General features: G+C 46.3%; 1 protein-coding gene across 1 annotated transcript in view; it reads left to right on the forward strand.

The window, feature by feature from the left end:
* Positions 1 to 23469, forward strand: part of FER (FER tyrosine kinase) — a 162433-nt gene that overhangs the window by 84316 nt on the left and 54648 nt on the right. The window contains exon 11 of the mRNA XM_064139965.1: positions 22091 to 22183. Within this exon, the coding sequence (XP_063996035.1) occupies positions 22091 to 22183 (93 nt within the window). The remainder of the gene's footprint in view (positions 1 to 22090; positions 22184 to 23469) is intronic.

Below are 23469 nucleotides of genomic sequence, written 5' to 3' on the forward strand. Positions count from 1 at the left end.
TGGAGGTCTCTTCAAACCTGCTTGATTCCATGATTCTGCTAGCAAGCCATCAACCCACTGAAAGGAAATATACTTACATCACAGATAAGGCAAAATATCTCTTCTCAAGTGGAGTTTTCACTGCCCTCAAACTAATCAAATATCAATTGAAGTTGACTCTTCAGGTAAAAAAGTATCAATGAGGCCAATGCATGTGGCTCATTTCTGATTTATAAGAGAAGAGTGGTGCCTCTGTCTTTATTTAAATCCTTGAAATTGCTTGGTTGGTTTTCTGACCATAGCACAATGTATATAAACATCTGAGGGTTGGTCAGGAGGTGGGGACAGGCTCTGCTCCCTGCTCCCTGGGATAGGACAAGCAGCAATGGATGGAAGCTGCAGCACAGGAGGTTTAAGCTCAACACAAGGGGGAACTTCTTTCCTGAAAGGGTCCCAGAGCCCTGGCACAGGCTGCCCAGGGAGATTTGTGGAGTCTCCTTCTGTGGAGCCTTTCAAGGCCTGTCTGGATGTGTTCCTCTGTGATCTGTGTTAGATAGGGTTGTCCTGCTCTGGCAGGGGGCTTGGGCTCAATGATCTCCTTGGGTCCCTTCCAACCCTTACATCCTGCGAGCCTGGGATGTAGATATTTTATTATCTTAAAATGGCTTATGATGAACAGAAATGTGCAGCAAAAAATATGTGTGTTTTCATCTCTCTGACAAATATAAGTAATCTGAAATGGGAAGTTTCTTTTCTTCTGATTTTTTAATTTTTTATTTTTTTTTTTTACAAATCAGAAAACACAGTTGCAATGTAGAAAGACCCCAGTGCATGGTCTTCAACAGTTATGTAAGCCTGTGTTAAGGAGGGGTTTGAATCTGGGTTAGGGGTGAATTGTATATTTGTCCCAGGTTAGGGTGGATCCCTCCCCCGGTAGAACAAACTCACCACAGCACAGATTTTTTTTGAAAGTCAGGGAAGGGTGAAATTGTATTTGTTATAGTGTAAGTATAACAGTATAAAGAGAAATCAATTACTAGAGAAAAAAATATATAATAACCTGAAGGAAGATGTGGAAGGGATCAAGCGGCGGTGAAGAAGCAAAAGCAGCAGCAGCCATAACAGCAGCCAGGGAAGAGAGCAGGCAGACGCAGCTCAAGCAGCAGAAGCCAGCAAGGGGGAAAGAACAAGCTGTGCTTCTAGGCATAAAGCCCTTGATGCTCTAATGAAATGATGTTAATTTATCCACTGTTGCCATTATATGCCCTACCCCTGGAACGTTCACCTCTCCCCTATGTCTGAGCTGGAAAATCAGCTCAAACGGCTACATAGCTATACTAAGAGAATTTTCCCCAACCTTATTTACAATTAACACAGACAGATTCTATGCTGTGGTTGGTAAGACTGTTTTTCAGAATGTATCTCAGGCTCAGAGGTGGCCTCATTGCTGTCTACAACTACCTGAAGGGAGGCTGTAGCCAGGTGGGGTTGGCCTCTTCTCCCAGGCAACCAGCAATAGAACAAGGGGACACAGTCTCAGGTTGTGCCAGGGGAAGTATAGGCTGGATGTGAGGAGGAAGTTGTTGGCAGAGAGAGTGATTGGCATTGGAATGGGCTGCCCAGGGAGGTGGAGTCACTGTCCCTGGAAGTGTTCAAGCAAAGCCCAGTTAGGGCACTTAGTGCCATGGTCTGGTTGCCTGGCCATGGCTGGGTGCTAGGTTGGGCTGGATGATCTCAGAGGTCTCTTCCAAGCTGGTTGATTCTATGATCTATGCAGTCAAATTAAACGATTTAGGAAAAGCTTTTAGAAAATGTTTGTAACTAGGAGATCCTTGCAGCACAAACTGCTGCTGAAAGGTTAAGCATAAATGGTTACAGACTTGAGTCAAGAGAGTTAATTTACTCACTGGTTAAGAGTCTCAATAGTTGAGCTCCAAAAGCATAAACAGGGAACATATACAGTCGCAGTCGCATGGTGGACTTCACGTGATAATGATGCGATGTGGCTTTGCTGCATGTTCAGTCCAGATTGAGCACATCACCCGAGAAGGGACATGGACTTCAGACAACTCCTCTGTGGCTCTCAGGAAGTTATCGGGTGGTCAGCAGCCACCTGGGCAAAGCAGGGTCCAGGCTTGCGGGCTGGAGCAGTCCAGTTGAGTGCTGTGTATAGCAAGGAGTTGGGTCTCGGGCTGGCAGGGCGGGCTGGCAGGTCCTGGTGTCTCAACTTGTTGCTAGGCTGTTGCTGGGTCATTACCTGTACTTGGGCTCGGATGAGCTCAAGCGGGTAGCTGTATCCCTGCCTAAGGGCAAGCTGGTTTCAGTCCCTCAGCTTGGTGAGGCAGGGTCAGGGCTACCAGTCATAGGCAAGTCCCCGGTTAGGTGCGATGCAAAGCGTGGTGGCATGCAGAGGCAGTAAGGCACACAGTGAACAAACCAAAAGCAGTGGCAGTGAACAAGCAGTTTGCAGGGTTTGAAGCATTTTGACTAGTTTTTGACCAACTGCAACAGGCAAAACCAGCCCTGGAACCAATCCTGAGTTATTGCTCCAAAAAAAGGCAGATGCACAGGCCTAGGATCCCTGACCTGTGTTTACCACAGACAAAGCAAGCTCCAAAATAAGGCCAAATGTGGAGTCTGTGATAGACTGAGAGGTGACAAAGTTTTTGTCTGCTTTCCTGCTTCTTCCACCTGGGAGGAAGAAGCGGGAAGAGGGGCCAAGGTGGGTGTCCAGGCAGGTGTTTAGGACATGTTATGGATATATATTATGTTATGGATATATATTAAGGGCAACAAAGCTGGTGAAGGGCCTGGAACACAAACTCTATGAGGAGAGGCTGAGGGAGATGGGGTTGTTTAGCCTGGAGAAGAGGAGGCTCAGGGCAGAGCTCATTGCTGTCTACAACTACCTGAAGGGAGGTTGTAGCCAGGTGGGGGTTGGTCTCTTCTGCCAGGCAACCAGCAATAGAACAAGGGGACACAGTCTCAAGTTGTGCCAGGGTAGGTCTAGGCTGGATGTTAGGAGGAAGTTCTTCACAGAGAGAGTCATTGGCATTGGAATGGGCTGCCCAGGGAGGTGGTGGAGGCACCGTCCCTGGAGGTGTTGAAACCAAGCCTGGCTGCGGCACTTAGTGCCATGGTCTGGTTGATTGGACAGGACTGGGTGCTAGGTTGGAGTGGATGATGTTGGAGGTCTCTTCCAACCTGGTTGATTCTGTGATTCTAGGCATAGTTTGGACCTTCCACCTGTTTTCCCTGAGGAAGAAGGTTTCGTCATAGTACTGTTGCAGAACTGCATACCCACAGGGGTTTGTTATTTCAGTCTTCTCTGTGAATTAGAAAGGCTTGACTCAGAAGTTTTCCTTTGAACAAAAGTCACACACTGGTATCCGATGTGTGTTTCAGCATGCGTTGGAGCACTACCCTGTGTGCTTGGAGGAAAGTAGTGACTTGTTACGGAGGGGGTTTCTCTATGCCTCCCTTATTTGGGGGAGGTGAGAAATCGATTTGAGGCGGTGTTAATTTTATATAAAAATATAATTTATTAAAATTAATATTTACAAACTCTTGCCACCCCCAACCACTGTGTAATAATATTTAGTTCTTTGTGCAAGTTTATGAAGACAATTAGGATATGATATATACAGGGATTTGGTCAATAACTGGAAAATATCAACTATAGGCAGAGAGAGATTTCCCTTTGGCTTAGTGCTACTGGGAGCTATGCTGTTGGCCCAGCAGGGGCTGAAAACTGTCTGCTCTGAGGCAGAGGTGACTTATATTACAGAGGAATTAAGCTTTACTTGTAAGTGTTGCTCTTAATTATTAATCACCCTCCTGGGGCTGTGTCTCAGCCTGTGCCCAGTGTCCGGACTCTGTGGGGCTGGAATCTTCCCAGCTTGAGAGGGAAACTAGGTGAATCCTCCCGGCTTGAGGAGGGATGATAAATCTTCCCAGTCTCTGGGGTAAACAGGTCTCTCTAGCCTTTTGTTCTCCTGGTGGGAAGTGATCTCTGTCTTGACACTGCTGCTTCTGGATACTGCGAGTCCAGGGATGATCAGCTGGCAGAATTCCAGGAACAGGAGGAGAATGTCTGTGCTGGCTCTTGGCACGGTTCCTTCTTCACAGCTAGCAGGCTGTGTTTGTGGGTGTGCAGACAATTCAGGGGTCTGCAGTCCTGGCTCTCCCAGGCTAAAGCAGCGGGCATGCAGTGTGTGCCAGGCTGCTGTGAGACTAAGCTCCTGGATAAATGCAAGATAGCTGGCTGATATGCACAGCTTAGGGGGCTATCGGCTCTCCATATATATAAATGGGTGTAGGCTTGCATGTGCTCTGCTTCTAAGGTATGCAGACAGGTTAACTGCGAATTGAAATCAAATCTGAGCCTCAGTGAGCTGTATATGAGGGCCAGACTGTGTCTGGGCCTTGCAAGTAAGTCAGGGCAGCTGGACGCTGCAATGTGGATCAGAGAGCTGAGCTGCGCTGCAGGCAGGGTCAGAGAGCTGAATCTGAGCAGATCTGACCAGAGCTGAGTCTGAGCAGCTGAGTCTGAACACATGGTGCTCCTTTGCACTCCTCTTTATAGACTCTGGGCCGAGATTCATGGCCCTTTGGCCATCCCAGAGTGACCAATCAGGTTGGCAGTAAGCCAAACCTCACCTTAATAGGCAGGAGCTGTTTGCCTGGACCCTCCCAAATATGGGGATCACCTGGGTGGATGCCAGGGATACACGGGCTGGGTGTGTGTGTGTTACACAACCTGTTTACTGCCATGGATCCTGGCAGAAAAACATGTCCAGGCATGTAGGGGCATAGGGAGGTCTCTGTTTTTGGGCCTACAGACCCTCCACCACATGACTCTTAGCCAAAATTATCACTATTCATTCCTTGCATCTTCTTCATAGCGATGGGAGCAAATGAGTGAGATGCTTAACCTTCCTGTAGCCTCTAGGCAACACACAGGAACCAAGGTGGCAGAATTTGGCTGCTCTTAATCATCTTTCTCTTTTCCTTTTTAGAATTACTGGTTCAAAACACCCTTTTTCTCAATGGCAATTGTTATGCTTCTGAACGTCTTAACATCTGTTACAGAACATTTCCTGGAATGGGAATTTATGGTTTTAACCTAGTGCCACTGGTAGTTTATTGCTGTTTCATGCTGGGTCTCTGATACAGGACCAAAGAGAGGACTGGAAAAAGCTACAGTGTATGTGTAAAAAATCCATCCTGAAGGGAGGCCTAGAGACAGGTTTTGGTGTACCTCACAGCTGCTTGGTTTGTTTCTAGATCTTGGCTTCAAGTACTAAGATGAAACATTGAAGAACATACAGCAGTGGATCAGTGCTTGTCCCATGTGGCTCTTCTAAGGGCAGTGCTTGAGATGTCACCTTTGGCAGTTAGGGAAAGGACTGGCCCTTAGGGTCAACAATTAAAGACAGATGTTGAGATACTGAAACTGTCCAGAGCAGGGCAGCAAGGCTGGGGAGGGGCCTGGAACACAAACCCTATGAGGAGAGCCTGAGGGAGCTGGGGGTGTGCAGCCTGCAGAAGAGGAGGCTCAGGGCAGAGCTCATTGCTGTCTACAATTCCCTGAAGGGAGGCTGTAGCCAGGTGGGGTTGGTCTCTTCTGCCAGCAACCAGCAACAGGACAAGGGGACACAGTCTCAAGTTGTGCCAGGGTAGGTATAGGCTGGATATGAGGAAGAAGTTCTTCACAGAGAGAGTGATTGGCATTGGAATGGGCTGCCCAGGGAGGCGGTGGAGGCACCATCCCTGGGGGTCTTCAAGAAAAGACTGGATGAGGCACTTAGTGCCATGGTCTAGTTGATTGGCTAGGGCTGGGTGCTAGGTTGGAGTGGATGATCTTGGAGGTCTCTTCCAACCTGGCTGATTCTATGAAAACCATTTAATGTTTGAGTTCATATGTAATATAAACTTCTGCAGTTTCCCTTTTAAATTCAATTCACCTAGTTTTGCCAAACCATTGTGACAGTGCTGACTTTCACAGAGGCTAACATTACTAAAATTATCTCACTCTGGAAACCTTATTTAGTATTTACTTAGTAACTGTGATGAAAACAGAAGGATAAAGCAGTAGGGGTGGCTAAAATGAGATGCTTGACAGTCTTAACAGTTGCAGATGGAAGTTTTCATCTTCTGTTGAGGTCCAGAGAACAGAGACTAACAGTATCTCTGTCCAGAGGAGCAAGATGTGTTCTTATGGATTTCACTCTTGTGAAATTAAGGTGCAAATGTGACCAGATAGCACCACAAAACTATTTATTAAAGGATAAGGTTGGACAAAACAGAGGGAGAGAGAGAGATAAAGAAAACTATGGAGGAGAAGAGAAGAGGCAAGGAAGGAAAAGTGCTGTGATCATATTACCCTCAGCCGCAGATGGGGGAGAGAGAGAGACAAGTGCGTGGCCCAGGGATGATCTACTGTGGCGTTCATCAGGGGTTCTTCTGGCGGTCTGGTGGAGGTGCACTTGGTAGTGTGGTGTAAATGCTCCATTTGGCAGGCAATTCTCCTGCCTTTCATACAGTTTTTTAGCTTGGTGTCCAGGTGCAGCTCCCCAGGAACTCTTCCTGTGTATCCTCATGCGTTCGCAGGGGTCCGGTGACAGCACTGGGGGAAGGCCTCCACCCCTGGCTGTACCTGCCCATACCCTGAATACACATAAGCCTTTTCTCTTCGGGTTAGCTGAGGTAAGATGTAGGCACCCTGGGCATTCCAGCCAGGCTGAGGTCCAGGAGTTTCCAAGGAGTTGTCTGTTGATTTGCATCCCAGAGCTTTTGGCCAAGCACCGAGTCTGAGTCCAGAAGTTAACAAAGGCAACCTTTATCTGTACTGATTAGGGAGAGATGATGCAATCTTTATCGAGAGAGGATTTAGACTCTCATAAGCAGCTATCTAGAACAGTTTGAATTGTTAATGGTTACATTGAATTCATTCTGAGTGAGTAGAGAATGTTCCAGTACAGGAGAAGATGATGTAACTAAGCAGATACTGAAGTGATGTGGCTGTATCCTTTTGTACTAAAACACCATTCTGCATTTTGCAATATTTTTAAGCAAAGGAAGATAGATTCAGGAAGTTCTACTAAGAAAAAAAAAAAAAGTAATTTCAGGGTTAAAAAAAAAGAACAAGAAATTTTGAAGCATACAAATCTTTCTTGGTCTGAATGAGAAGCATAGATCCTCAGGGAAAATGAATGTTCAGAACATCAGATATAAATTCAACTCCTGGACCCCTGCAACACGGGATGAGGAGATGCAGTGGACAAACCAGTCCAGCAGGATTTCTACCTTGCCAGAACACATGGTTGTTAGGAGAGCTGTAATGAGAAGCTGCTGTGTTAATATCCAAAAAGGTAGTTGTGTATTAGAGGCCTTTGATCCAGTTTAGATGCTTGCCACTGTTGTGTGGTTGACCTGTTTGGTCTGTGGGATTCATACATATAATTTGTAAATTAGCACTGTTTGTGTGGATCATTCTGTCTGCAACCTGATCTTGGCATTAAAGTGTCTCATAAACAGTGTGTGATAATGAAATGTAGCTTTATGATACAAGTGTATGAAATATCATAGAACCATAGAATCAGCCAGGTTGGAAGAGACCTCCAAGATCATCCAGTTTGCAGATGACACCAAGCTAGGAGGAGGTGTTGGAAGGTACGAGAGCCCTGGAGAGGGACCTGGCCAGGCTGGGTGCATGGGCAGAGGCCAATGGGACGAGATGGAACAAGGCCAAGTGCAGGGTTCTGCACTTTGGCCACAACAACCCCAAGCAGTGCTACAGGCTGGGGACTGAGTGGATGAGAGCAGGCAGGCAGAGAGGGACCTCGGGATACTCCATGGGACCGGATGGGATCCATCCCAGGGTGCTGAGAGAGCTGGCAGCTGAGCTGGCCAAGCCACTCTCCATAATTTTCCAGCAGTCCTGGCTTACCAGAGAGGTCCCAGGAGACTGGAAACTGCCAGCGTGGTCCCCATGCACAAGAAGGGTTGGATGGAGGTACCTGGGAACTACAGACCTGTCAGCCTGACCTCAGTACCAGGGAAACTAATGGAGCAGGTTAGCTTGGGGGTGATAAGAGAGCACCTAAGGGATGTCAAAGGGCTCAGGTCCAGCCAGCATGGGTTTAGGAAGGGCAGATCCTGCCTCTCCAACCTGATCTCCTTCTATGATCAGGTGACTGCTTGGTGGATGTGGGGAGCCTGTGGATGTGCTCTGTCTGGACTTCAGCAAGGCCTTTGACACTGTCCCCCACAGCAAACTGCTGGCTAAGCTGTCAGCCCGTGGCTTGGATGGCAACACTCTGTGCTGGGTTAGGAACTGGCTGGAGGGCCGGACCCAGAGAGTGGTGGTGAATGGTGCCAGATGGGCAGAGTCCAAGGAGATGGCATTCAATAGCTCCAAGTGCAGGGTGCTGCACTGTGGCCACAACAACCCCATGCAGAGATACAGGCTGGGGTCAGAGTGGCTGGAGAGCAGCCAGACAGAGAGGGATCTGGGGGTGCTGATTGATACCCGCCTGAACATGAGCCAGCAGTGTGCCCAGGTGGCCAAGAGAGCCAGTGGCATCCTGGCCTGCATCAGGAATGGTGTGGCCAGCAGGAGCAGGGAGGTCATTCTGCCCCTGTACTCTGCACTGCTTAGACCACACCTTGAGTGCTGTGTTCAGTTCTGGGCCCCCCAGTTTAGGAGGGACATTGAGATGCTTGAGTGTGTCCAGAGAAGGGTGACGAGGCTGGGGAGAGGCCTTGAGCACAGCCCTACGAGGAGAAGCTGAGGGAGCTGGGATTGGTTAGCCTGGAGAAGAGGAGGCTCAGGGGAGACCTTATTGCTGTCTACAACTACCTGAGGGGTGGTTGTGGCCAGGAGGAGGTTGCTCTCTTCTCTCAGGTGGCCAGCACCAGAACGAGAGGACACAGCCTCAGGCTGTGCCAGGGGAGATTTAGGCTGGAGGTGAGGAGAAAGTTCTTCCCTGAGAGAGTCATTGGACACTGGAATGGGCTGCCCGGGGAGGTGGTGGAGTCGCCGTCCCTGGAGCTGTTCAAGGCAGGACTGGACGTGGCGCTTGGTGCCATGGTCTGGCCTTGAGCTCTGTGGTAAAGGGTTGGACTTGATGATCTATGAGGTCTCTTCCAACCCTGATGGTACTGTGATACTGTGATAGTAGCTGAAGATGAGCCAGCAGTGTGCCCAGGTGTGCAGCAGAGCCAACGGCATCCTGGTCTGGCTCAGGAGCAGTGTGGCCAGCAGGACAAGGGAGGTTATTCTTCCTCTGTACTCAACACTGGTCAGGAGACACCTTGAGTGCTGTGTCCAGTTCTGGGCTCCTCCACTGCAGAGAGATGTTGAGGTGCTGGAAGGTGTCCAGAGAAGGACAATGAAGCTGGGGAGGGGCCTGGAGCACAGCCCTGTGAGGAGAGGCTGAGGGAGCTGGGAGTGTGCAGCCTGCAGAAGTGGAGGCTCAGGGGGGACCTCATTGCTGTCTACAACTCCCTGCAGGGAGGCTGTAGCTAGGTGGGGTTGGTCTCTTCTGCCAGGCAAGCAGCAGCAGAACACGGGGATACAGCCTCAAGTTGTGCCGGGGTAGGTCTAGGCTGGATGTGAGGAGGAAGTTGTTGTCAGCGAGAGTGATTGGCATTGGAATGGGCTGCCCAGGGAGGTGGTGGAGTTGCTGTCCCTGGAGATGTTGAAGTAAAGCCTGTCTGGGGCACTTAGTGCCATGGTCTGGTTGATTGTACAGGTCTGGATGCTAGGTTGGAGTGGATGATCTTGGAGGTCTCTTCCAACCTGGTTGATTCTACCATTCTACGACTGTTGCACAGTCTACTTGCTCCTACAGCTTCAGTTTTCACTTTATGAAGATGGTACAGCAGTTAATTTCTTCAGTCGTTTATCCATGTGTCCATGTATCCATGTATCCCTTTGGGTACAAGAAGCTGAACTCTATAGAGGTGCAGTCCTCTCTAGAAAATCTCCTGTGCAAGGGAGTGTTTATTTAGGCTGAGGACTGGTGAAACTTTATTTTCAGTATCTTGAAGAGGAAAAATCTCAAACTGTTCTTCTCCTTGTCATTACTTTGTACTCCCTGTCTTTTTTTGGAGCATCTTTTGAGGTAGCATCTGTGGCAGCAATAATTCAGCTACTCATAGCTGTAATTTTTCTCATTGCTGCCTTCTAATCCTCTCCTTTCAAAATGGGACACAGTTTCGCTCTATGAGATGTTTCCATCAGGATTCTGATGCCAGGGGAGCTTTGCCCATACAGATTAAGAATAGGGGTCTTCTGTGATAACCAGGTCATTCATTGTGCCTTGCTGAAATATGGCTGTGATTCTTACAGTTTGAAATTAACCAAAACATATTTTTTTATTAGTCATGTGAAAAGGAGAATTGTTTGCATTTTGTAGTCTGCAGGGTAGGTAAGTGTACATCTATTTCTGCTTTCTGATTTGCAGTTAGTGATGATTTCCAGTTCCAGGTGGCAGTCTTTGGCACATGAACTGCTCTGCAGGGATTCATCAGCATGATTGTGGTAGCCCTAGGTGACCTTCATTGTTTCCTTCATTCAGCAGTGGACCATTGAAGAGGTCACTATGAATTGAGATTTTTTTTTTGCCTTCTTGTACAACATGTTTTATGTTCAATAGTACATAAAAAAGGCCTGGAAGATGTATTTTTATCTACTTAATTGGCTGAGTTCATTGTGTGATGTCTTGTTTTATTACTTAAGCCAGCTGCACTGTGAAAGTGTTCATGCTGGACACAAAATGTAGCCTAGGGGTTCTGTGCCTGTGACTTTGAATTACTTGTGCATACAGCTGTCTCTCACTGCATTTTTCCTCTGTTAAATTTGACCTGTTTTGATGGCTCACTTGAACACTAGTCAGCAGGGATGACTCTGCCTCTTTTTGTCAGATCAGTAGTTGTAATGTATTTCTATGAATCCTTAAATAATGCATATTAGTTTGAAGAGTTAGATGCTAAGCTGTCTACTGGCCACCTGAACACTTACAGTTCACCTGAGGATATGCTATTATGGAATACTGTAATTTGTTAACAAGTACCAGTATCACTGTCTGTGTTTCAGCTGTCTGTAGAAAAATCAGTGTATAAAAACTTCAGGACATGGAATTTATTTTCCACACTGATGTCCATCTTTGGTGGAGGAAAACTGACCAATTCATCTTTAGTCTCAGATAGAGGTGAAGTTTTTCATAGAATCATAGAATCATAGAATCAACCAGGTTGGAAGAGACCTCCAAGATCATCCAGTCCAACCTAGCACCCAGCCCTATCCAGTCAACCAGACCATGGCACTAAGTGCCTCATCCAGGCTTTTCCTGAAGACCCCCAGGGACGGTGTCTCCACCACCTCCCTGGGCAGCCCATTCCAATGCCAATCACTCTCTCTGTGAAGAACTTCTTCCTAATATCCAGCCTATACCTCCCCTGGCACAACTTGAGACTGTGTCATCTTGTCCTGCTGCTGGTTGCTGGCAGAAGAGCCCAACCCCACCTGGCTACAGCCTCCCTTCAGGTAGTTGTAGACAGTAATAAGATCACCCCTGAGCCTCCTCTTCTCCAGGCTAAACAGGCCCAGCTCCCTCAACCTCTCCTCATAGGATTTGTGCTCCAGGCCCCTCACCAGCTTTGTTGCCCTTCTCTGGACATGTTCCAGCACCTCAACATCCTTCTTGAATTGAGGGGCCCAGAACTGGACACAGTACTCAAGGTGTGGTCTGACCAGTGCTGAGTACAGGGGCAGAATAACCTCCCTTGTCCTACTGGCCACACTGCTCCTGATCCAGGCCAGGATGCCATTGGCTCTCTTGGCCACCTGGGCACACTGCTGGCTCATCTTCAGCTACTATCTATCAGTACCCCCAGGTCCCTTTCCTCCTGGCTGCTCTCCAGCCACGCAGTCCCCAACTATTAGTAATGCAGCAAAAAACATTTGCGTGCCTGAAAGAAATCCATTTCCTCCATTACCTTGTCAGGAGCTTTATTTCCAGCTCAGGTTTTGGGGTTTGTTTTTTTCTAATCTGAAAGGGATATGGCAGAATGAATCCTTGTGTGTGTGTGCCTGGATATAACCAGTTAAAAACGTGTTTCAGTTTGAAGACTCATAGGCTTGCTGAGCTGTATGAAAACAAGAACACAAACTGAGTTGCTCTCTGGCTTTTGGCTGCCTCCCTTCTCTGTCTAACCTGCTGTCTGTGCAACTAATCCCTCTGCTTCCTCACCCCATGCCAGTTCTCTAAATTCACCTTGAATGTTGGGCAAAGTCTGGGATAAGGTAGAGGGGTGGAAAGGAGGTGGAAGGGTGGTTGGGAGCCCCTCCTGGGGACTGGTTTCTGGGAGGGATGTTGTGGATGAGGCACTTAGTGCCATGGTCTAGATGACTGGATAGGGCTGGGTGCTAGGTTGGTCTGGATGAACTTGGAGGTCCCTTCCAACCTGGTTGATTCTATGATTCTATACCTTCTTAACTTGTCTATTTCTGTCTATAGCTGTATATATTGTAAATACCTGCTTGTGTATTGTGCTAAGCTATAAATATAAAGCTTCATTCTTTAATTTCCAGCTAGACTGAGTCTAGTCTGGGTGATTTTCTTAAGTGTGTGGGGGCAGGTAACACCCAAACCATCACAAGATGACAGCTATAGTGTTGATTGTAACTCTAGGGAAGCAGTTCTAGCCTTAACTGTAATTCTCTGTTCTTCTGTAGAATTTGGATCATACACACTTGAAATTATTTCAGCTAGATAAATGCTTTCTGTGATGAATCACAGAATAAAACGAGCCCCTTTGTGTCAAAAATGCTTCTGAGAATTGTTAACTTTAAATTATTTGAGGATGCAGTTGAATTTCTGGCTAACAAAGTATGTGCTTTCCATAGCCATCTGGCAAAATATAATGTTTGGGTGAGGAAGATAGGGAATTTCCTTGCAGTTGTTTTGCTTGCATGTTTTCTGGTTTCAACATTTTTTTTCTCTAACATAATTTGAGCTTCATGTTGCTTTTATATCAGTGGCTATATTCTTAAACACATTCCAGTCATATTAGTGAAATCTCACTGATTCTGATGTTGCTACTATCTAACTACCACCCATAAACACTGGTTTCTAGGCTGAAAAATTATATCTGGCTTAGGAAGATGACAATGTTTGGGAAAAGGGAGAGTAGCTAAAGAAATGTATTACATTCCCATTGGGTTTGTATACTTCATGTCCATTCCTGACTGTGGTTTGGGTTGTGTTCCTCACTTCTTGCCTGGAGCAGTGACAGTAGTTCATCACTGCTCTTTGACTTGTGATTACTGGTTTTCTCAAACAGCAGCACAGTCTGAATATTGATCAAGGCATTGTCCTGGCAGATGGTGACTTTGACTAGCAGCTCACTGTATCGTTGCTGCCGGAGGGGCTGAGAAGATGTTGAACATTTTTTTGCTCTCATGAACATCAGGTACTGAAGTACAAATAGGAGTATTCAGTGTAGTGCATTTCGTGTTCCCCTGCTGCAGCTTCATGAGAGACCTTGTGTGTATATTTAGGGGCTTCTTAGCATGATATGGCAATGACAACCAAGGAGGAGAAGGACCATGTTGTGACCATGTTGTGGAGGGGGTTTCTCTATGCCTCCCTTATTAGGGGGAGGTGAGAAATTAATTTGAGGTAGTATTATTTTTTTATTAAAATTAATATTTACAAATTTGTGCCACCCCCAACCACTGTGTAATTAAATATAGTTCTAGTGCAAAGTTATGAAACAATTAGGATATGATATATTTACAGGGATTTGAATCAAATTATCAACTACAGACAGAAAGATTCTCTTAGGCTTAATGCCTGCTTAACAACTATACTGTCTGCCCAGCAAGGGCTGAAACTGTGTCTGCCCTGAGACAGAGGTAGCTTATATTACAAAGGAATCAAAGCTTCCTTAGATGTGTTGCCCTTAATTATTAATCACCCTCCCGGGATTGTGTCACAGCCTGTGCCCAGTGTTCGGGTCTCTGTGAGGCTGGAACCTTCCCAACTTGGGAGGGGAATGGTAAGTGTTCCCAGTCTCTGGGGTGAACAGGTTTTCTCTAACCTTTTCTCCTGGTGTGAAGTGGTCTCTGCCTCGATGCTGCTGGTCTTCTGGATGCTGCATGTCCAGGGATGGTCAGCTGGCAGGATTCCAGGAACAGGAGAAGGATTTGTCCGTGCAGCTTCTGGCATGGTCTTCTGTACAGCTAGCAGGCTGTGCTCGTGGGTTTGCAGACAATCTGGAAGGTCTGCTGAGCTGATTCTCCAGGCTATAGCAGCAGGCATGCAGTGTGTGCCAGGCTGCTGGGAGACTGAGCTCCATGGATAAATCGAGATAGCTCCAGGCTTAGGGGCTCTCAGCTCCCCATATATGTATCAGGTGCAGGCGTGAATGTGCTCTGCTTCCAAAGGTACTCAGACAGATTAACTGCACCTTGAGGTCAATGCAAGAGGGCTGAGCCTCAGTGAGTATGTAAGTGAGGGCCAGATCCTATGTCTAGGCCTTGCAAGCAGGTCAGAGCTGCACTGTGGATCAGAGAGCTGGGTCTGAACAGCTAAGTCTGAACCTCTGAACACGTGGTGCACCTTTGCACCCCTCTTTATAGACTCTGGGCTGAGATTCGTGGCCCCTTTTGGTCATGTAAAGTGACCAATCAGGTTGGCAGTAAGCCAAACTTTACCTTAATAGGCAAGAGCTGTTTGCCTGGACCCTCCCAAATATGGGGATCACCTGGGTGGATGCCAGGGATACACGGGCTGGGTATGTGTGTGTTACACAACCTGTTTACTGCCATGGGTCCTGGCAGAAAAACATGTCCAGGCATGTAGGGGCATAGGGAAGCCTCAGTTTTGGGCCTACAGCCCCTCCACCACAGACCATCAGGTGTTTTTTTGTTGAGGTATATCATGAACGATGCAGACTAAAATTCAGTAATTTTTGGTTACTTTAAAACTAGCAAAGGTATAATGTAAGAATGAAATGTTTGTACATTCATTTGATAATAACATTATGGATTAAGTAACAGCGCTCTTGAAATCAGTGGAACAATTAATATCTAACATTTGCATAACGTTTTTGTAGGATTGTAGAATCACAGAATCAGTCAGAGTTGGAAGGCACCACAAGGAGCAGCCAGTCCCAGCCCCCCTGCCATGCCCAGGGACACCCTACCCTAGAGCAGGCTGCACACAGCCTCAGCCAGCCTGGCCTCAAACACCTCCAGCCATGGGGCCTCAACCACCTCCCTGGGCAACCCATTCCAGCCTCTCACCACTCTCACACAGAACAACTTCTTCCTCACATTCAGCCTGAACCTACCCATCTCCAGATTTGCTCCATTCGCCCTAGTCCTGTGACTACCTGATAGCTTAAAAAAATCCCTTCCCAGCTTTTTTGTAGGCTCCCCTTCAGATACTCCCAACAGTGTAATTAATGGGGGAATGATTTGAAAGCTGTGCTGAGTCTCCCCATTAGTGCACTGTTTAGCTGGGTCTCTGCTTGCAGAAAGAATTGCTCTCAGGAACCAGGTGCTTGCAACGTGCAGCAGCAGCTTACAGCAACTCAGTCTTCCTCTACTTCCCTTTGCCTGAAATATTTTGTATTTTTATCCTGGGGGTGATATTTGCAGTTTTTGGAAGCACCTCTGGACAGGAAACACACTTGGAGCTCAACTTGTCCTGAGTACTTGGGCTAGAGTTAACGTTCAAGGCTCCATAAGCTGTAAAGCTCACTGGGCCAGGTCAGCTGCTGCCTGTTAGTATCATGGAATCAACCAGGTTGGAAGCTGTGTAGTTGATTTTTTTTCCCTGTTTTTACATTCCTATTGCCAAGTTCTGAGATTGTTTATTCTGTTTCTGTTCTGATTGTTGAACTGTTTAATTCACAAGAAGGTCACCTGGGAGCTTCCTGTTCTCCAGACTGAACAGCCCCAACTCCCTCAATCTGTCCTCATAGAGCTGCTGCAGCCCTCTGAGCATCCCAGTGGCCCTTCTCTGTACACTCAACAGCATCTCCACATCCCTCTTGTCTCAGGGGCTGCAGAACTGGATGCAGTACTCCAGGTGGGGTCTCAGCAGAGTGGAGTAGAGGAGGAGAATAACCTCCCTGGCCCTGCTGGGCACACTTGTCCTGATGCAGCCCAGAAAGCCAAGCAGAGCCTGGGCTGCAAGTGCACACTGCTGGCTCCTGTTGAGCTTCTCATACAGCAGCACCCCCAAGTCCCTCTCCTCAGGGCTGCTCTCCAGCCGCTCACTGCCCAGCCTGGATTTGTGTTTAGCATTGCCCCAACCCAGCTGCAGGATCTTGCATTTGGTCTTGTTGCAGGTCATGAGGTTGGCTTGTGCTCACCTCTCCAGCCTGTCCAGGTCCCTCCAGCATGTCTGCTGCACCACACAGCTTGATGTCATCAGCAAACTTGCTGAGACTGCACTCAATGCCCCTGTCCATGTCACTATCATGTTCACTATGTTGAACAAAACTGGTCCCAGGACTGCTCTCTGAGGGACTCCAATTGTCACTGGCCTCCACTTGGCCATGGAGCTATTGACAGCCTCTGTTGAGGTGTGGTCATCAAGCCAGTTCTTTAACTATCTGTGGTCCACCCATCATAACCATGTGTCACCAGCTTGGAGACCGGGATGTGGTGTGGGACAGTGTCAAAGGCTTTGCTCGGGTCCCGGTACATGACTTGAATGGGAGCCTTCACTGTCTCTGTTACTGGTTTGCTCAGTTACAAAAGGTAATGACATTTAAACTCTGAACTTTCAGAAGTCTGAATTATTTTGTCAAGTTACTTTTATTGAAATAAATTTTCCTTTATTTGTTGCCATTTTATGATCAGTGGATAGAAGTGTATTAGATTTGGTAGTTGTGGTGGGTTTATACCCCTGAGAGTTTGGGGTTTACCCATCAAAGGTAAATTCACTACTCAGAACTTGGAAGTGAAATGAAAGTATTTACAAAAGCAGGCTAAATATAAAAGGCAATAAACATATGCAAACACATATATACATATAGAACTAGCCAACAGCCCAGGCACCCCTCTAGACAAAGCCCAGGGCTGTTAACAGCTGACAGAATATTACCTCTTCCCAGCTCCCAGTCAGCACTCTTACCAGCTTGAACAGTCTTCTGTGCAGAGAAAAGCAAGCAAAGCCAGAGGGAGATACAGAGGGAAGAAACAAACAAGAAAGAACACTCAGAACCTCAGATTATATAGCAAAATCATAAACCAATAAAAAGAGATAAATATCTCTCTTGTCTTCTGTTCAGTCTCTTCTGGGACATACTCTTGGATTCTCTCAAACTTTTATTTACAGCTTGCAATTAAGATACAAGTCTTAAACTGTGACATTGGTGTACAGATTATTCACTAAGCAAAGCAGGAATTCCTTATTGAATTTCAGTGAAGTCTCTTATCTGCCTTGCAAAAGCCTCTGTCTGTCTGCTTCCTTCAACAAAAGTAGCTATTGGACAGGATTTCATCACCTCAGCTTTTTGGTCATTGTTATGGAATTATTATGGTTACTATATATGAAATGATGAATGTTAATAACATTATTAATAAAAATAATCTCTTAGCTTAGTTACAAAGTCTTTTATGTTCAGTTGTGCAAATATATTACAGGATATGTGCAGTGCATAGGGCAGTACCAAACAGCTTCAAACAATTCAGCAAAACTAGCAAAATGCTAGTGTCCAGTTCTGGGCTTCTCAATTCAGGAGACATGCTGAGATACTGGAAGGTGTCCAGAGAAAGGCAATGAAGCTGGTGAGGGGCCTGGAGCACAGCCCTGTGAGGAGAGGCTGAGGGAGCTGGGGGTGTGCAGCCTGCAGCAGAGGAGGCTCAGGGCAGAGCTGATTGCTGCCTGCAGCTGCCTGAAGGGAGGCTGTAGTCAGGTAGGGGTTGGGCTCTGCTGCCAGACAAGCAGCAACAGAAGAAGGGGACACAGTCTCAAGTTGTGCTGGGGGAGGTGTAAGCTGGATGTGAGGAGGAAGTTGTTGTCAGAGGGAGTGATTGGCATTGGAATGGGCTGCCCAGGGAGGTGGAGTCGCTGTGCCTGGAGGTGTTTGAGCCAAGCCTGGATAAGGCACTTGGTGCCATGGTCTGGTTGATTGTCTAGGGCTGGGTGCTAGGTTGGACTGGATGATATTGGATGTCTCTTCCAACCTGGTTGATTCTGTGATTCTATGAAAATCTGCCTTTCAAGTTTCTCTCAATAAATATTTCACCATTGTCACGTTTCTCACTTTTTCAAGCCTGCACCATCAAGATTCTGGTTTATGAGCGATCATATGCATATAAGTAATCATAAGGGCAGAAAACTTGGATTGGAAGTACAGCAAATATTTCTGTGTTAGTCGAATTAATTATTTTGACTTGTTATAAGTTATGCATGTTATTTCTAGCAGTCTTTTTTGTTTTTAATGTTATCATCATTGCCATTGGAATGGGCTGCCCAGGGAGGTGGTAGCGTCACCATCCCTGGAGGTGGTCAAGAAAAGACTGGATGAGGCATTTAATGCCCTGGTATAGATGACTGGCTAGGGCTGGGTGCTAGGTTGGACTGGATGATCTTGGAAGTCTCTTCTAACCTGGTTGATTCTATGATTCTATGATAATTTGGTATAATTGCATTCCTACACACTAGATTGTAAGAACAGTGTTTGATTTCACTTATACCAGTAATGACCCCTGAGTTACTGTTCAAAATAAGGATTAATATTCCTGAAGATACCAAATCACTATTTAATTAATTATCACAACCAGAACACATGCTGGAAATTTTTCATGAAAGGAACAGAGAATAGAGAAGCTGGCATCACTTGACTATGTAAATTGATGTGCACCTGCTTCCCAAGTGTCACTGAACTGCAGAAAACCTGAGATGAAAGATGCCTCAGGGAGGCTACCTGGCTCTGCATCTTGTTTAGAGCAGAGTCGTCTTTGATGTCATATCAGCTTGCACAATACCTTGTTGCAGTTGGGGTTCTAGCAGGTCCAGTGACAGAAATCCCTCTGGGCAACCTACCTCAGTATTTGAGCACCATCCTCACTATGAATTTTTTCTTCAGTCTCTAATTGGATTTTTTTTTTGATGGCTCATTGTCTTTTACTGTTTGTCATTTTGCTGTGCACCATCCAGATGACTCTGTCTCCATGCAACCACTTTCATTTGCACCTCCCGAAATAACAAAATTGATGTAGGAGAATTCAGAAAGACAAACTACTGCTCAGATGCATGGAGGAGGTTTTGTAGAATCAGTGAATAAGTAGATTGGGCTTTTCAGACTTGAAAAGGCAGTTTGAAGAGGATGGTGATAAAGATGTATACAGTGTGTTGGGTGACATAGAGAAAGTGAATAGAGAAAATGGTTGTTAACTGTCTCTTCAGAAGCAGAAAGTAAAGGCCATCAAATAACCACAGTTATCAGATGATTCAAAGGAAGCAGACAAATGTTTTACTCAAAACACATGTAATTAAGTTGTGCAACTGCTTATTACAGCAGTGGGTTGTAATAGTTTATGTAGATTCAGAAAGCAGCTGAAAAATGTTATGGAAGGAAAATCCTTCCAGGATGGTTGCATGTAGAAACCTAACATCTTGGACTGCTAAAACTAATCTTATGCCATAGATCTGCAGAGAACAGAGATGATGCTCTGAAGAACTATCATTCTTCATTTCTTACAGCCAGTAGGACACTGGCATGGCCTGGGGTGTATCTTTAATCTGAGAAAATATAGCTGTTCTTCTGTTTTTCAGTCTCACTTAAATAATCAGCTTGTATTCAGCCAGCAGCTGTGAGCATAGAGAGACATAAAATCTCTACCAAGACAATCAGTTTGCCAGGAGACTTGTGACCCAAACCCCTCTCCCCTGCCCCTCTTTCCCTCCCTTCAGAAATAACCAGATCAGTCCCCATGTGTCTCATATGATAAAACAGGTGAGACCTGAGGTGAGATGTCAAAAAGACAACAATGAGGTTAGAGGAAGAAGGGTTAGGTTGGATTAAAGAGTTAAGGCAGAGGCAATCACACAGACCCGCCAGAGAGATGGAACATGAGTGAGAACTAACTGAGCAGTGTGTGAGAAGTGTCTTACCTATATTTTGACACTAGTTGCATTTCTCTGCAGAAGAATGAGTGATAGAGGGTACTGTTGGGTTTTTTCCTTTCGTCTCATTGTATCCCAGGATATTAGGAGTTGGAAGGAACCAAGGAGATCACTGAGTCCAATCCCCCTGCCAGAGCAGGACCATACAATCTAGCACAGATCACATAGGAGCATGTCCAGGCCTTGAAAGTCTCCAGGAAAGGAGACTCCACAACCTCTCTGGGGAGCCTGTTCCAGTGCTCTGTGACAGTTGCAGTAAAGAAGGTCCCCCTTGTGTTGAGGTAGAACCTCCTGTGCTGCAGCTTGCACCCGTTTGCTCCTTGTTCTTGTCTTCTTACAGCTAAGGATTTAATTTCTCTCAGTAAAATATTCCAATTAACCTCAAACCAGCACAGGAGCACTGGCTCAGGTTGCCCAGAGAGACTGCAGAGTGTCCTTCTCTTGAAAACCTTCCTGGATGCATGCCTGTGCAACCTCATCTAGGCATACCTGTGTTATCAGGAGATTGGACTAGGTGATCTCTGGAGGTCCCTTCCAACCCCCACTGTTCTGTAATTATATGATCCTATGAAACACTCTGTCAGACAGCCAAGCCTCTGAAAGAAGGTATTTTCTTGGCCCACAGAGAGAAAGAAAAGGAACTTTTAGAACAGGCTAAACTGCTGAAGCTGTGTGAGGAGCAGTGTGGCCAGTAGGACAAGGGAGGTTATTCTGCTCTTCTACTCAACACTGCTCAGGCCACATCTTGAGTGCTGTGTCCAGTTCTGGGCTCCTCAGTTCAAGAGAGATATTGAGATACTGGAATGTGTCCAGAGAAGGACAGCAAGGCTGGTGAGGAGCCTGGAGCACAGCCCTGTGAGGAGAGGCTGAGGGAGCTGGGGGTGTGCAGCCTGCAGAAGAGGAGGCTCAGGGCAGAGCTCATTGCTGTCTACAACTGCCTGAAGGGAGGCTGTAGTCAGGTGGGGTTGGTCTCTTCTGCCAGGCAACCAGCAACAGAAGAAGGGGACACAGTCTCGAGTTGTGCCAGGGGAAGTCTAGGCTGGATGTTAGGAGGAAGTTGTTGGCAGAGAGAGTGATTGGCATTGGAATGGGCTGCCCAGGGAGGTGGTGGAGTTGCTGTCCCTGGAGGTGTTGAAGCAAAGCCTGGATGAGGCACTTAGTGCCATGGTCTGGTTGACTGGATTAGGGCTGGGTGCTAGGTTGGACTGGATGATATTGGAGGTCTCTTCCAACCTGGTTGATTCTATGATTCTATGACAGTTTAATGTTACAGTTAGAGCACGTTCTTACAGAATTTAAAATCTATGCAGACAATGACTGTACCTATGGTTTACAGTAATGCCAGAAATCAGTGAACTGATGATTTGTAAGTTACATCTGTTATATATAACTTAGGTATATTACTTATTGTTACATAACTTGCACTGATGAGTACTTACTTTTGTAAGTAGTGCATTGTTAAATATAAACATGATAATTAAACTGAAAAGAACACCCTACTTGCACATTAAATCATTATAATGTAGGCTTTTCTTCTTTTAAAACCTATGTAGTTTATAATTATGTTATTATAATTACATCCATTATTGTATCCATTGTTACATAACATAGTAATTATATTAGTATAGTTTTATATAGTTCCAAAAAAGTTGTTTAAAAAGAACAGGTATTTTAAGACAACTGGAAATTATGTCCTTTCTTTTTAGGTACAGAAGACTTTCAGTTGTCTTTGTAAAGAATGATATCATTTGTCAAGAGTTAAATGTTTATGAGTTAGATGAATCCTTATGATGTTGAATTGTACTGTTTCGTGTCAGTAGAGGCTCAGTCCACACCTTTTACTTTTCAATAAAATCCAAGGGTCTGTTTTACATTCTCCCACAACTCAGTTATTACACCAATTTTGTTGGTTTTTTTTTTTTCACTGGAGATACTGCTTTTTCTCCTAGGACAAGAAGGACAAAGTCTCAAGGTTTGACACTATCCGTCATTCTATAGCGGGAATTATAAGGTCTCCAAAATCCATGTTGGGCTCATCGTCGGTAAGTAGCATTCAAGCAAAGACTGGATGAGGCACTTAGTGTCATGGTCGGGTTGATTGGACAGGGCTGGGATTGGTCTCTTCTGCCAGGCAACCAGCAACAGAAGAAGGGGACACAGTCTCAAGTTCTGCCAGGGGAAGTATAGGCTGGAGGTTAGGAGGAAGTTGTTGTCAGAGAGAGTGATTGGCATTGGAATGGGCTGCCCAGGGAGGTGGTGGAGGCACCATCCCTGGAGGTGTTCCAGCAAAGCCTGTATGGGGCACTTAGTGCCATGGTCTGGTTGATTGGCCAGGGCTGGGTGCTAGGTTGGACTGGATGAGCTTGGAGGTCTCTTCCAACCTGCTTGATTCTATGAGAATACTGTGGCAACAAATATATTTTTCTGACAAGTATTTAGTGTAGTACAGCAACAAATTGTGAGGCTTCCTAAACAAGCTGATGAGTGGAAAGTTATCCACTGCAACCCTGAAACTCACCACATTCCATCCCTACCAATTTTAACTGAAGAACTTGCAGAGTTAGGGCTGAGTTTGGCACTACCCAACAAACTTAATGAAAAAAGTATAGCCAGGGCAAGGAACCTTTTAAACTGAAACTAAAGGTGGTGGAGTCACTGTCCCTGGAGGCGTTCAAGAAAAGCATGGATGAGGCACTTAGTGCCGTGGTCTGGTTGATTGGACAGGGCTGGGTTTGGTCTCTTCTGCCAGGCAACCACCAACAGAGTAGGGGGACACAGTCTCAAGTTGTGGTGGAGGAGTTCTAGGCTGGCTGATTAGAAGGAAGTTGTTGGCAGAGAGAGTGATTGGCATTGGGATGGGCTGCCCAGGGAGATGGTGGAGTCACACCTGTTCAGCTTCTCCACCAGCATCCCCAAGTCCCTCTCCTCAGGACTGCTCTTCAGCCACTTACTGCCCAGCCTGGATTTGTGCTGAGGATTGCCTTGACCCAGGTGTAGGACACTCCACTTGCTCTTGTTGCACCTCCTGAGCTTGGCTTGTGCCCACCTCTGCAACCTGTGCAGCTCCTTCTGGATGGATCCCTGCCTTCCAGCCTGGCGGCTGCACCACACAGCTTGGTGTCATCAGCAAACTTGCTGAGGCTGCTCTGAATGCCACTCTTCTACTCCTCTACCTCACTGAACTGGATGTTCACTTTGTTTTCTCTCTCAAGTCCCAACCCTCTCCTAAACAAAACATCTCCCAAAATAAAAGAACTACCCCAACTTTTTTTTTCCTGTCTTAAACACGTGATGAACTTTACTTACTGTTTTTACCACTGTGGCAGTG

Source organism: Pogoniulus pusillus, chromosome Z, assembly GCF_015220805.1.
Source record: "Pogoniulus pusillus isolate bPogPus1 chromosome Z, bPogPus1.pri, whole genome shotgun sequence".
Classification (NCBI taxonomy): domain Eukaryota; kingdom Metazoa; phylum Chordata; class Aves; order Piciformes; family Lybiidae; genus Pogoniulus; species Pogoniulus pusillus.